The sequence below is a fragment of the Orycteropus afer genome, unplaced genomic scaffold, assembly GCF_000298275.1.
Source record: "Orycteropus afer afer isolate SDZICR_OR568_19922 unplaced genomic scaffold, OryAfe1.0 scaffold00393, whole genome shotgun sequence".
In the NCBI taxonomy this organism is placed as follows: Eukaryota; Metazoa; Chordata; class Mammalia; order Tubulidentata; family Orycteropodidae; genus Orycteropus; species Orycteropus afer.
This window is the reverse complement of record NW_006921980.1, coordinates 1,128,188-1,142,581: the sequence shown is the minus strand read 5'-3', so window position 1 is coordinate 1,142,581 and position 14,394 is coordinate 1,128,188. Positions and strand designations below refer to the sequence as shown.

Genomic DNA, 14,394 nt, shown 5'->3' with positions numbered 1-14,394 from the left:
ATGTGGCAGTCTGTTCCTATAAAAGATCTGCAGCGTTGTCCTACAGGGTCGTTACGTGTCGGAATCGTTTGATGGCAATGAGTTTGGTTTTGGTTTTTACTAACCTCAGCCATTAAAGGATTATTTAATAGATTACATTGCATACTAATTTCTCAAGAATGGGCAGGACTGAACACGGGTGCTGCAGGAGCGCTCTGCAGCTGGGGATGGATATGGCACATGAAGCAGCTAAGATCATCAGAAAAAGACACCCTAACAGGACAAGCAAGTCAGGCTCTACCTATCTGAACTTCTACTAAAAAAGATTTTAAAAACCAGATAACTACACACAAAATGATACAAAGCCCATGCCAGTGAAGGCTAGCTTAAAAGGAGGCATTTTTGCTTACCACTGAATGAACTTTTTTTTCTAAAAATAAAGGTCAGAATTTCTTGAGAATGAGATGTGGCTTGTTAGGGCCAGATCTAGGATCTCATTCACAGTCTAAGGGGCAAGGAAGCCCCTGTCTCCGAAGGTCCCCAGAGTGGAGCTGAGTGGAACTCACAAGGGCCATTGAGCAACAGGGGGCTTAGTGGTGAACATTTCCCCCTGCTAAGATCTCCTGACCTGGAGCCTATTAGTATGAAGAGGAGGCACAAGAGGGATTCCGAGGGCTTACTGGTTATGTGAAACACACAGTTTTCTTTTTTTGAGGTGAAGAACTGAATTCAAATCTTAGCCTGAAGTATTTTCACATGGAGCAAAGGGGGCATGCTCCATGATGTAGCAAAACTTTCTAAATTCCTTATCTCCTCCCTGTGGCTTTGAGGCAGCTGCCCTCACATCCTAGCCATCCCCAGACCTCCAACCCAGGGCTGCTCCATGTTTCAGAAGGGGCTTTAGGTACTTTCCCACAGAAATCAAAAGAGCCTTTCTATTCTAATTGCACAGCTACACCAGTTACCTGTACAATACAACAAAAATCCAGGCTTGGATGCTGCCTCAGCCATAAGAAGGACCTTTCCTACACATGTGTGTGTGTATGAGTCCATTTTTGGCTTGGTCACACTGAACTGGCCAGCAGCCCTGAGAACTGAGAGGAGAGAGTGCATAACCCCCTAGAGTGCAGACCCAAGGAAGCCCTCTCTACTGTAGAACTCCAAGCTGCAATTAGCTCTGTCCAGAACTGCTGTAACCTTCCTTCTCACCTTCTGGGAAGACTTCTGATGATTTTACACAGGGGGAAAATTAAGTGGACCTTTGCATTTCCTAGGGATGGAGGTGTGTTAGCTCTACATCTAGACAGTATCCAGGCAACTCGAGTTGAATATATGTTCTCCCTACCCACTGCCTCCTGCTCTGGAGCCCACAGAATCCAGGCCAAATCTTCAGGGGTGCTAGTCCTGGTTGAGGTGGGGTCCCCAAATAACTGCGACAACTCCAGGATATCATGTCTACTCTAGTGGAGACTTAAGTCTTTGGGTCAGTCTGCTTCTCAGGGACGACTCAGGACAGGCGGCTTCTGGAGAGCCAGGGAACCTGACACTGGGCCATTTGGCAAACCAGCCTCTGAAGTTACGGTGTGGACAAAGACTTGTTAAAAAAAATTTGCAGGTAACTCCCAGTTTGGTTTCTTGCCTCTACCATTCATTCAAGGAGTTCGGTGGCTTAGTGCCTAATGCATTTGACTGCCAACCAGCAGGCTGGTGGTTCAAACCTACCAGACACTCCTCAGAAGGAAGGTTGGGCAATCTGTTCCCATAGTGATACCACCTCGGAAACCCAAGGAGGGGTCGCTATGAGTCAGATCCTACTTGAAGGCAGTGCGCTGCTTTGTTTTTTTGTACCATTCATTCTCTACACAGTAGCCAAAGTGATCTTAAAATGAATTATGCCCCTCCAAATTCCTTTGCAGGCTGAGAACATCATATGGTCGGCTCCCTCCTGCTCAGGCCTTAGCTCCCAGGCACACTCCAGCCACAAGCCAGCCAGCTGCCAGCCTTGGTGCTCTTCTTTCTGTGCCTGAGGTAAATTGAGCCCTCCACACCCTGCTGTCTGCCTATTGGCTCTGTTCCCAGCTCTGCAAGGCTGCCTCTGGCTTATCACTCAGATCTCTGCTGAACTGGCACCCCCTTCTAGATTGAACTTCTCTTTCTCCACCTTGGGCCCCGCTGGTGGGCTCACATCTTCCTGTTTAGTCTCTTTACAGCACTTACCACTGTCTGCATTTATCTAGTTTGCTTCCTGGCTTAACAGTATACTTTTGCCTTCTCTTCTCAGCACATAAGCTCCCTGGGAGTGGGAGCTCACCCGCTTTCTTTGAGCAGTGTCCCCAAGCCCAAAGCAGTGCTTAGTGCACAGCAGGGGCCTGCTTTGTGGCTGTATGAGCTCCAGGCAGGCACAAGCAGGGAGGGGAGGCCTGTAGCTGAGGCTCTCAGCAGGGACTTCTGGAGACTGTTAGGGGCTCTTTCCTTCCCAAAGGCAACACCCTTTACCTTTTTTAATCCTTCTACTTGTTGCAGCTCTGTTTGGAGCAGAGAGGAGGTGTCTTTCTCATGCTGTAATTCTCGCTGAAGAGCTTGTCTTTGTTCTTTTTCTGATTTCAACTCCTTCTCTAGACTTGAGCTGTTTTCCCCAAAATAAACTTGAGTTAGTCTCAATGGAGATTTTCATGGAAAATCCACAATCCACAACCCAATCCCCTACCCCAATTTCCAAGATGTCACTGAGCATCTAAACCATTCAGCAAGACATGGTAATGGAAGGCTCCCCCTAGGGCCACCTCTATAAGACAGGTACACATTTGACATTACGTAACTAGAGAAAAAGGAAAAAAGCTCTAAAAAACACAAAAGAAGAATCCTCTATTGGAATGGAAACCTGAAGGGAAAGAAAGAGTTCAAAACATATGCTGCTTTTTCCCAAAGTCCACTGGTAATAGAGGATCCTGGAGGGAGGAGGAGACATGGGGGAGAAAGATGGTAGCTGGTCAGGGATGACTATTTCTTCTTAGCAGGTGAGGGGCCCGGGAATGTTAATGAACCCACTAAAGCCTATGTCTCATTTGTGAAATGGGGAATAAAGACCACCTCTTTCATCAACAGGGAGCTCCAGTGGTATAGTGGTTACTAACCAAAAGGTTGGCAGTTCAAACCCACCAGCTGCTCCACAGAAGGAAAATGAGGCAGTCTGCATCTGTAAAGATTTATAGCCTTGGAAACCCAACGGGGGTCACTATGAGTTGGAATTGACTTGATGGCGTGAGTTTTGTTTTGTTTTTTTCTCTCATCAACAGGTGTTTTGTTTAGCACATATGCTCTCTTCTGATAGGCTCTAACTCTAGTCTGAGAAGGGGTAATTAAACTCTGAAACAAGATGCTTTCTGCCCTCAATTATTTCTGAAGACAAGAAGATCAGAAGCTGGCCTTCTAGCCCTTCCCAAGGCCCTCCCGATCTTGCAAGCCAGGCCTACCACTGGGCATGCAGCTGGGCGAGCTGTTGCTGCAGGGCGCCCACCCGCCTGCCCAGCTCCTGCTGCAGCTTGTGGGTCTGCTCCTCGGCCCCCTGCCTGGCCCGCTCTGAGTGCTGCAGCCTGGATGGAACACAAACAAACAGAAGTCGAAGTCTTACAATTTTTTTTTTTTCCAATATTCCTGCTGGCTTTAATTATTTCTATCATTTTAAACAGAAAAGGTTCTAATGTGTGCATATAGTTTCATGAGTCTTAATATGTGTACAGATTTGTATAACCACAATCAGGATATATAGATCTGCACCATTACCTCAAAAAAAACTCCCTTGTGTTACTCCTCTGTAGTAATACTCTCCCTCTCTCTGACTCCTTTCAGCCCAGATCTGTTCTCTGACATTATAGTTTTTGTCTTTTTGAGAATGTCACATAAATGGAATTGTACATTATATAACCTTTTGAGACTGGCTTCTCTCAGCATAGTGTCTCTGAGATATAGCCAAGCTTTTGTGTACATCAATGGTTCATTATTCCTTTTTATGGGTGAGTAGTATTTCATTGGTCATGTTGTAAGAAGGGACCATTCCCTGGAGAAGGATGTCATGCTTGGTAGGGTGGAGGGTCAACGAAAGAGGGGGAGGCCTTTAACGAGATAGATTGACACGGTGGCTGCAATGATGGGCTCAAGTATAGCAGGGATTGTGGAACTGGCGCGGGATCGGGCAGTGTTTTGTTCTGCTGTGCACGGGGTCGCTATGAGTTGGAAACGACTCGACGGCACTTAACAACAACAACAACTGTATTTCATTATATACACATACCCCAGTTTGAAGGGCATTTATGTTGCTTTCAGTTTTTGGCAATTATGAATAGAACTGCTATGAATATTTGTGTATACATTTTTGTGTAAACATTAAATTTTAATTTCTCTTGGGCAAATACCCAGGAATAGGATTGCTGTGTCATACAGTAAGTATATGTTTAACTTCAAAGTGGATTTTACTTCCCACTAGCAATGGGACACTTCTAGTTGCTCAATGTCCTTCTAGCACTTGGTATTTGTTAGCTTAAAAGAGTATTTTTTTTTTAGCCATTCTAATAAGTGTGCACTGACATCTCACTGTGATTTAATTTGCATTTCCGAATGGCTAATGATATAGAACGTCTTTTCATAATGCATGGGAACTCTGGTGGCGTAGTGCCTAAGGCATTTGACTGCTAACCAGAAAGCTGGTGGTTCAAACCTACCAGCCACTCCTTGGAAGGAAGACTGGGCAATCTACTTCCATAGAGATACCGCCACGGAAACCCAAGGAGGGGTCATTATGAATCGGGATCTACTCGACGACAATGAGTTTGGTTTTGGTTTTCATGTGCCTATTTCCCATTAGTAAATCCTCTTTGGTAAAGTGTCAAGTCTTTTGTCCATTTGTTTATCATTAAGTCTGAAGCGTTCTTTATATATACTGGATACGAGTTCTTGGTTTGATACATAATTTGCGAATTTTCTCCCAATCTGTAACTTGTTTTTTTTATTGTCTTAACAGTTTCTTTCACAGGGCAAAAGTTGAATTCTGATAGAGGCCAATTTATCAAGTTTTCTTTTATGGATTGTGCTTTTAGCATCATATCTAAGACCTCTTTGCCTAATCCAAGATCACAAAGATTTTCTCCTATCTTTTCTTCTAAAAGTTTTATAGTTAAGTTTTGCATTTAGATTTGTGATCCATTTTGAGTTAATTTTTTTAAAAATAAAGTATGAAGTATAGGTTAAGGTTCATTTTTTATATACAGATGTCCAATTATTCCAACACCAACATCATTTACTGAAAAGACACTACTTTCTTCATTGATTTGATTTTGCACCTCTGTACAAAATCACTTGGCCATATTTATATGGCTTTTTTTTTTTTTAAATTTTATTGTGATTTGGATGAAAGTTTACAAGCAAATTCATCTTCCATATAGCAGTTCACATATACTTTGTCTCATGATATTGACTGCAATCTCCCACAATGCAACAGATCTCTTCACACTTCCTCCCCACAGTCAACTCTTCCCTGTGTCCTTCCCTCCCATGTACTCCTCCCACCAAGCTGTCTCCCTGTGCATACACAGTTCTTCTATTTTCCCATGATTGATCTACAAGGAGTGTATCTACCTAATATAAATGTTCAGCTCATATGCCTGTCTTGTTTGGCTGGAAGCCACAGGAGTGAGTGCAATTCCAGACTTGAAGGGCAGCTAGGTGCCATAGTCTCAGGGGTTCCACCAGGCTCTATCAGACCAAAAAACCTGGTCCCCTATTTTAAATTATTTTGAGTTTTGTTTCACATTGTTCTCCCACTGTATCCAGGATCTCCTACATAGATCTCCCTCTGAGTGGTTGACAGTGGTAGCTGGGCACCATCTAGTCTTCTGGTCTCATAGTTGTATAGGCTGAGGATCACATGGTGTACCAGTCCCTTGGACTAATTGTTTCCATGCGTCTTTGGTTTTCTTCATTTTCCTTTGCTCTGGACAAGGAGAGATCAATCGTATCTAGATGGCCGTTTGTAAGCTTTCAAGATCCCAGTCTCTACTTGCCAAAGTAGGACGTGGAACAATGTTTTTGTGTGTAGTGTTATGCCAATTGAGCTTGCTGTACCCTGCAACCATGGTCCCCAGCTGTGTGGGTTTGTTTTTGAATTCTACTGTAGATGCACTGCTGGCCAGATATTTAAATACACTAGTGACAAGGAAGGAGCTCTGGTGACATAGTGTCTAAGGCATTTGACTGCTAACCAGAAGGCTGGTGGTTCAAACCCACCAGCTACTCCTCAGAAGGCAGGTTGGGCAATCTACTTTTGTAGTGATACCACCTTGGAAACCCAAGGAGGGGTTGCTATGAGTTGAAATCAACTTGACGGCAGCGAGTTTGGTTTTTTTGGTTTTAGTGACAAAGAGCTCACCACATTGTTCTGAATCCCTGAGAAAACAAGCTGTGTACACAGTAGTCAGAAATTTGATTAACTTATTTGTGCTTGGACAAGGCTAGTGAATGCAGCCATTTTGTTGAGTAAGACTACAGGTCTGAAGAAACAGTCATCTCAACCTGTCTGTACCTTTGGAGAGAGACTGAGTAAATCCCCAGGCCCAGAGAATGTCCACTACCTTCCAGGGAATATCTGCCAGGAGGAAGTGGTTACCTTTCTTCCATTTGTTTCATGTTGGACATAACTTGATTGGTTTTTCCTTCAAAAGATGTAATGGCTTCATTCTTCTGTTGTAAATTGCTCTCTGCAGTCTATAAAAGGAAGGAAAGTGGGTTTATATTCTGCCTGTCCCCTAGTCCTGCCCCTGATTACAAACAGCAATCAATTATTAACCTTGTACTTCTGTAACACTTTCAAGGGTGTTTCATTAATTGCTGTTCTTCCCTAGAGCCCTGGAAGATAAACTGGGTCAAGGTTTCCAGCTTTATCAATAGAAAGAAAGGCAAAGAGGGAAGTAAAGGAGTCTTTTTTCTCCTGTAGGAAAGATAATACTTGCTCCTTTTTTTGAGAAGAAACTTCAGAGTCAGACTGCTGGGCACAAACATAACTCCCACCTTGTACAGCTCTCTGGGCAGGCAGGCACAGTGCCTTCTTGCCCCTCCCTACCTCTATGATCAAGAGAGGGAGGCTCAGCAAGAAAAAGCAGCTGGCTGAGGGATGATCAAGAGAGGGAGGCTCAGCAAGAAAAAGCAGCTGGCTGAGGGATGATCAAGAGAGGGAGGCTCAGCAAGAAAAAGCAGCTGGCTGAGGGATGGAGAGCAAAAGAGAGGTGGCTTAGGGTTCATACCTGCATCTGTGTGCTTTAAACTCTGACAGATACTCACTGATCTGGAGGGAGTGCCCCATGTTCCTATGTGTTTATAAGAGACACCCTTAAAATAAAAGGATACACAAAAGCTGAAGACAGAAAGAAATTCTAATAAATTCCAAAGAAGTAATATACATACTGTATTCTGACCTTAACATAATAAAATTAGAAATTAATAATGAAAGAACAGTTAAAAATACCTCATACTTGGACACTAACTAGCATAATATTAACAAACTGCTGAGCTAAAGAAATAAACCAGCAGGGAAATCATGAAATAGTTAGAGCTAAAATACAGTGAAAACACTGTACAATATTTCACTGCATCTAAGATGCCACACTAAAGGATCCTGGTGGCACAACAGCACAAAACTTTCTGTTAACTGAAAGGTTTGTGATTCAAATCCATCCAGCAGCTCCAAGGGAGAAAAGTCCTGGTCATCTGGTGCTCCTTAGATGAAATATTTTTGTTAAATAGGAAGGACAAAGCTAAAATAGTACTTGGTAGACATTTTTTCATTTTAAATAAATTTCAAGAAGCTGAGAAAAAGCTCCAGAGCAAACAAAGAAAGTAGAACATAATAAAGATGAAGGCAGAAATCAATGACATAAGCAATACCAACAACAAGCTACAGGGACTATTAGGAAAAAAAGCTGGTCTATGGCAAGGCTGAATAAAGAAAAAAGAAGATGCAAGTAAGTAAATGCTAAATGAAAAGGGGATTTAAACAATTCTGTACAAGAATATTATGAATAACCATAAGCTAAAATATTAGAAACCTAAACAAAATAGTATTTTGGAAAAAAATACAGAAGTATATCAAAATTGGTATGAGAAGAAATAAAAAATGTGAATGGGCCAATAACTGATGGTATTCAAAGTTTTGTCATCCCAAAAGCCCCACACCCAGATGAGACCTATAAAACAGGTAAGTTCTCAAGACTTTTTTGAGGATACTTGCCATCTTATACAAGTTATCCCAAAGAAAGAGAGAGAGCAGGGAAAATTATTTTATAATGCAGTCTAACTGTGGTTCTGAAGTCAAATAAGGTTAGTAAAAGAAAAGTATATTAAGAGGCTCATGTTAATTTTTTTAATGCATTTTATTGAAATATAATTTATGTACAGTGAAATACATAAAACTAAAGTGACATGGGTCAATACTTTTTTTTTTTTTTGCAGTGTTTTCTCCCCTCCCCTCCCACCCTGGCAACCAACAAAGAAAGTTTCCCTCCATATATAAACCTTTCCTTGACCCTCCACAACAACGAAATAATACTGTATTTGTCCTTCTGTGCTTGACTTATTTCACTCAGCATAATGTCCTCCAAGTTCATCCATATTATCCAGTGTTTTGCAGACTCTACATTATTCTTTAGTGCAGCATAGCATTCCATTATGTGTATGTACCAGAGTTTGGTCATCCACTCTTCTGCTGATGGGCATGTATGTAGGTTATTTCCATCTTTTTGCTATTGTAAATAGTCCTGTGGTGAACATGAGTGTGCATATATCTGTTCCTGTCCTGGCTCTCACCTCTCTAGGAGATATACCTAGTAATGGGATTGCTGGGTCAAATGGTATCTCCAATTCCAACTTTCTAAGGAATCGCCATATTGCTTTCCACAGTAGTTGTATCACTTCACAGTCCCACCAGCAGTGTATGGGAATCCCAATCTCTCCACATCCCCATCATCATCTGTTATTTTCTGTCTCGTTGAAAATCAGTGCTGGGGTGAGACAGTATCTCACTGTTGTTTTAATTTACATCTCTCTGATGGCCAATGATTGCAAGCATCTCTTCATATATTAGCTGGCCACCTGAATATCCTCCTTGGTACAGTGTCTATTCATGTCTTCTGCCCAGTTTTCAACTGGATTGTTAATTCCTTTGGTGTTGAGGCGTTGGAGTTTACTATAAATCTTAGAGATAAGTCCCTTGCCAGATATGTAATTATCGGCAAATCTGAATTTGTTGCTCTCGTTTTTGTTATGTGTTTTTCGTGGTGCTGATTTCTTTGTTCCATATAACTTTCTATGCTGAGCTCATTTTGTTTATGAATCCTATTATCACTTCTTTCGTTGCTAATGTTTTAGTATTTGCTAAATATTTGTGCCGGTCTTCTTTTTTATTTTGATGTGAAGGTTTATCATTTTTATTTGAGGTTACTCTGTGATTTAATAGTTTTCTCCCAAGTTTAGAACAGTCTGTTCTATCATGTAGTTGTCTTGACTTCCCTACCATCTAGAAGTTCTGTAATGACACAGTTTTTTTCCCTCTTTTTGGTTTATAGTTGTCCTCATTTGTCAATGGATGTCTCTGGTTTCCTGTTTACAATCTTGTAGGGTTCTTTACTTTGGATACTTCCATAGCTGGGTTGGTTTCTGGGTTATGTCATCATGTGAGTTAATGGTCAGTTGTTGTTGGCTGTTGTTGATTCTCTGTCCAAAGGACTCCCTTTAGCATCTCTTGTAAGGTTGTTCTGGTTTTAACAAATTCCCTTAATTTCTGCTTATCTGGAAATGTCCTAATTTCACCATCATATTTGAGGGACAATTTTGCTGGGTACATAATTCTTTTCTTTTTTTTTCTTTTTTAAAAATGATGATGACATCTTCCTTTATTTAGATATTGCTAATCATAATATATGTAAATATATATCTTTGTAAAAAATGTAAAAACTCAGAAATAAGTAAATTAAAAATAGAAATTCCCCAAACTAAACAAAAATCATCATTACTAACAGTTTGATACAGTTTTTTCGTTCTATTCTATATACTCAATGTATTACAATTCTTTGTTTTTAATAATTTATTTGTTGTTGTTGTTGAAAATGTACATCACAAAACCTATACCAATTCAACAATTTCTACATTTACAATTCAGGGACACTGAATTAATTTTTCAAGATGTGCAACCATTCTCACCCTCCTTTTACATGTCCATAAAAATTATAGCCTAGGAAACCCTCTGGGGCAGTCCTCTGTCATATAGGGTAATTGTAACTTGGACTTGACTTGATGCCACACAACAAAGAGGTATTTATCCGAGTCATAGCGACCCCTCTTTGGGTTTTTGAGAAGGTATCATTACAGAAGTAGATTGCCCCATCTTCCTTCGAAGGAGTGCCTGGTGGGTTTGAACCACCAGCCTTCTGGTTAGCAGTCAAAAATGCCTTAGGCACTATGCCAGTAGAGTTCATACACACACACACACACACATATACACAGACATACACATAACTGGGTACATAATTCTTAGATGGAAATTTTTGTCTTTCAATGTTTTATATATACCATCCTATTATCTTCTCCCCTGCATGGTTTCTGTCGAGAAATCTGAGCTTAGTCTTATTGGTTGCCCCTTGTAGGTAACTTTTTGTTTTTCTCGTGCTGCTCTTACGATTCTTTCTTTGTCTTTGGTTTTGGTGAGTATTATAATGATATATCTGGGTGATTTTCTTTTGGGGTCTATCCTGTTTGGGGTTTATTGGACTTCCTGAATGGATATATTCTCATCTTTCATCATACCAGGAAAATTCTCTTCTAACAAATCTTTGACAATTTTCTCTGCAGTTTTATTTGTCTCTGCCTGTTCTGGAATCCCAATTACACATAAGTTATTCCTTTTGATGGTATCCCACATGAACCTTAGGCTTTCTTCATTTTGTTTTGATCTTTTTTCTGATTTATCCCTTTCCAGAGAAGTATTCGGGAGCTCTGGTAGCATAGTGCCTAAGGCACTTGACTGCTAACCAGAAGGCTGGCGGTTCAAACCCACCAGTCACTCCTCGGAAGGAAGGTTGGGCAATCTTACTTCCGTAGTGATACTGCCTCGGAAACCCAAGAAGGGGTCGCTATGAGTCGGGGTCGACTCGACGGCAAATAACAACAACAGAGAAGTATTCAGGTATTTGCCTTCAATTTCCCTAATTCTGTTTTCCATGGATTCAATTCTGCTCCTTTGCCCATTCAATGTCTTATCTATTTCTGAAAATTTAGTATTGATCTTCTGGGTTTCTAACTGGAGATTTTGTATCATTTCTAATTTTTCATTATTTTGTCATTTTGTTCTTGTATTGTTTTTTGAAATTGTTCTGGGGTTTTCTCTGTGTTTCCTTTGATCTGTCTCAATTCATTGAAGATACCTAACTATAATTCTTTTGAATTCCTTATAAGGGAGTTCCAATGCTGCGTCTTCCTCAGGGATGTGTTTTGGGTCTGTATCCTGGTCCCTTGTTTCTCCTGCTTTATCTTGCTTCTTTGTGTGGACTGTGATGCTCTGTTGTCTCCAAGGCATTGTGATGTTTTTGTGTTTATATTTAATTGGTGATTGTATGTTGGTGTGACTTGCCCACGATTTTCGTTGTCTTTGTTTTGTTTGTATATTATCTACGTAAGCAGGGAACTGTGCTGTGCTCCTCTATTCACTAGGTGACAGCACTTATACACTTACCACCTGTCTCCTCTCCTGTTGTCAGCCTCTCATATGTCCCTGCCGACCTTGGGAAACAAAGCCTATCTTAGGTCCCTGCAATCCGAATGAGTATCCTGTCACTTTAAAATCCAAAGTGGTTGCCACTTCTAAAGATTGAAAATGGCTGCATCCTCAGTCACTTTAAATATCCAAAATGGCCACCTCTTGTAAACATTCAAAATGGCTGCACCCTCGGTCACTTTAAATATCCCAAATGGCCACTGCTTGTAAACATTCAATATGGCTGTGCCCTCAGTCACTTTAAATATCCAAAATGGCTGCTGTGTGTAAACAATCAAAATGGCTATGCCCTCTGGACAGCGGAAAGTCAACAGCTCAGGTTGTCTCCCTCCTTGCTGTTTCCCTTCCTAGTCATAGGCCACCAGTACAGTTGTCCCTGCAGCCCTTGGTGACCAGGGCTGATCTTCAGGTCAATTCTCAGGTCCCAACACCACTTGGAAATATTCAGGCTGTTGGTCCTGTCAGAGTAGCTGACAGTCCGCAGCTCTGACTGTCTCTGTATTTTGTCTCTGTTTTTGTTCATGTTTTTCCACTAGTTGGTGCCTAATTCACTTCTGTATAGTTCCTTTCAAAGTTCAGGGCTCCAGGATTATCATCTGTAACTCTGTCAATTGATTTTTCTTTTCTTTGTTGAAGAGGGCCTGTGTCACTTGTTGGCCTATTCCTCCATCCTACCGGAAGTCCTCAAGACTCATCTTAATTTATCTATGATTTATAGATAAACACATAAACATATATATTACCCAACTGAATCAAGAATATATTGAAAAATAGTATACCATAACCAAGTAGGATTCAGGAATGTGAGGACTGTTTAACATGAGAAAATCTATCAATATAAATCACAACATAAGTAAAGGAGATATAGAATAATTGTCACAATAGATAAAAAATATAGAAGTATTTAATAAAGCTCAACACTCATTTATAATACAATTTCTGAGTAAACAAGAAATAGAAGGCCAGTTCCTTTACTTCTTAAAAGATTATATACCAAAAATCTGGCCAGCATTATATACTTAGAAATTTATATGTATTCCCTTTAAGATAAGGACCATGAGTTTGCTCACTATTTCTTCTACTGTTTAATGCAGTCCTGAATCACAAAAACCCTACAGGACAGAGTAGAGCTGTCCCATAGACTTTCCAAGGCTGTTAATTTTTAACAGAAGCAGACTACCACATCTTTCTCCCACACAAGAGCTAGGGAATTTGAACCACCAAGTTTTTGGTTAGGAGCTAAATGCTTAACCACTGTGCCACCAGGACTCCCTGTAAAGAGATGAAACTTTTTATTTGCCAATGATATGATTAATTATATATAAAACCAACAGGATCAGTAGATCATCTGTTAGAACTAGATGGTAAGTTAGGTGCCAAATACAAAGAGCAACATACCAAAAACAAACAAACAAACAAAAACCCAGCAAGACTTAGCAAGAGAATGTAACCAAAAAAAGGCATTAGTTACACTAATAATACAAATTATAAGGAGTCTAGGATTAGCAAAAAGGCAAGACCTTTATAGAAGATCCAAAATTCATTACCATCGAGTCAGTTCTGACTCAGCAACCCCCAGTGGGTTTTTGAGGTGGTATATCTTTATGTAAGCTGAATGCCCCATCTTCCTTCCATGGAATGGCTGGTGGGTTTGAACCACCAACCATCAGGTTAGCAGTCAAATGCCTTAGGCACTGTGCCACCAGAACTCCTTTATAGAGAAAAAAAAGATGACAAAAATCAATATCTGAATAAATGGAAATCTATCCCATGTTCTTGGATGGAACCTCTTAATAGTATACAGAGGTCAGTTTTCCCCAAAATTAATGTATAAATTCAATGCAATCCCCATTAAAAAAATTCAGCTGGACTTGTTTTAGACAAAATTTCGCTCCATGGGAGAAAAATGAGGCAGTCTGCCTCCATAAGAATGTACACAAAAAGAACAAACCAAGCTCACTGCTGTTGAGTCAATTTTGACGCACAGGGACCCCTCCTTGGGATTCTGAGGTTGTATCTCTATGGAAGTAGATTGCCCAATTTTCCTTCTGAGGAGTGGCTGGTGGGTTTGAACCACAAGCCTTCTGGTTAGTAGTCAAATGCCTTAGGCACTATGCCATTAGCCTTGGAAATCCTATGGGGCAGTTCTAGTCTGTCCTATATAGGGTCATTAGGAGTCAGAATTGACTCAATGGCAGTGGGTTTAGTTTTGGTTTTTATAAACTTACTCTATAGTTTTTATCAAGAATAAAAGTCTACAAATAAGTCAATCTTAGAAGAGAAGGAGGGAAGGAAGAAATAAAAGAGCAAAGTAGACTGGCTTGACCTATCAGACATTAAAACATGCTACAAAAATGTAGTAATTAAAACAGACCATCAAAAAGAGACCTCAGAGAAAAAGAAAATCACTGAGAAAATTGTCCAAGATTTGTTGGAAGAGAACTTCCCTGATATGATGAAAGATGAGAATATATCAATTCAGGAAGTCCAATGAACCCCAAATAGGATAGACCCCAAAAGAAAATCACCAAGCTATATCATCATCAAACTCATTAAAACCAAAGACAAAGAAAGAATCCTGAAAGCAGCATGGGAAAAATGAA

The 14,394-nt window shown here is 40.5% G+C and overlaps 1 protein-coding gene across 1 annotated transcript in view; it reads right to left on the bottom strand.

Moving 5' to 3' along the window:
- The window catches only part of RUFY1 (RUN and FYVE domain containing 1), a 123,046-nt gene that overhangs the window by 11,164 nt on the left and 97,488 nt on the right, over window positions 1-14,394 (bottom strand). Inside the window, exons 12-14 of the mRNA XM_007953410.2 lie at window positions 6,638-6,735; window positions 3,453-3,572; window positions 2,476-2,605 (exon numbers count right to left, since the gene is read on the bottom strand). Of these exons, the coding sequence (XP_007951601.2) occupies window positions 2,476-2,605; window positions 3,453-3,572; window positions 6,638-6,735 (348 nt within the window). The remainder of the gene's footprint in view (window positions 1-2,475; window positions 2,606-3,452; window positions 3,573-6,637; window positions 6,736-14,394) is intronic.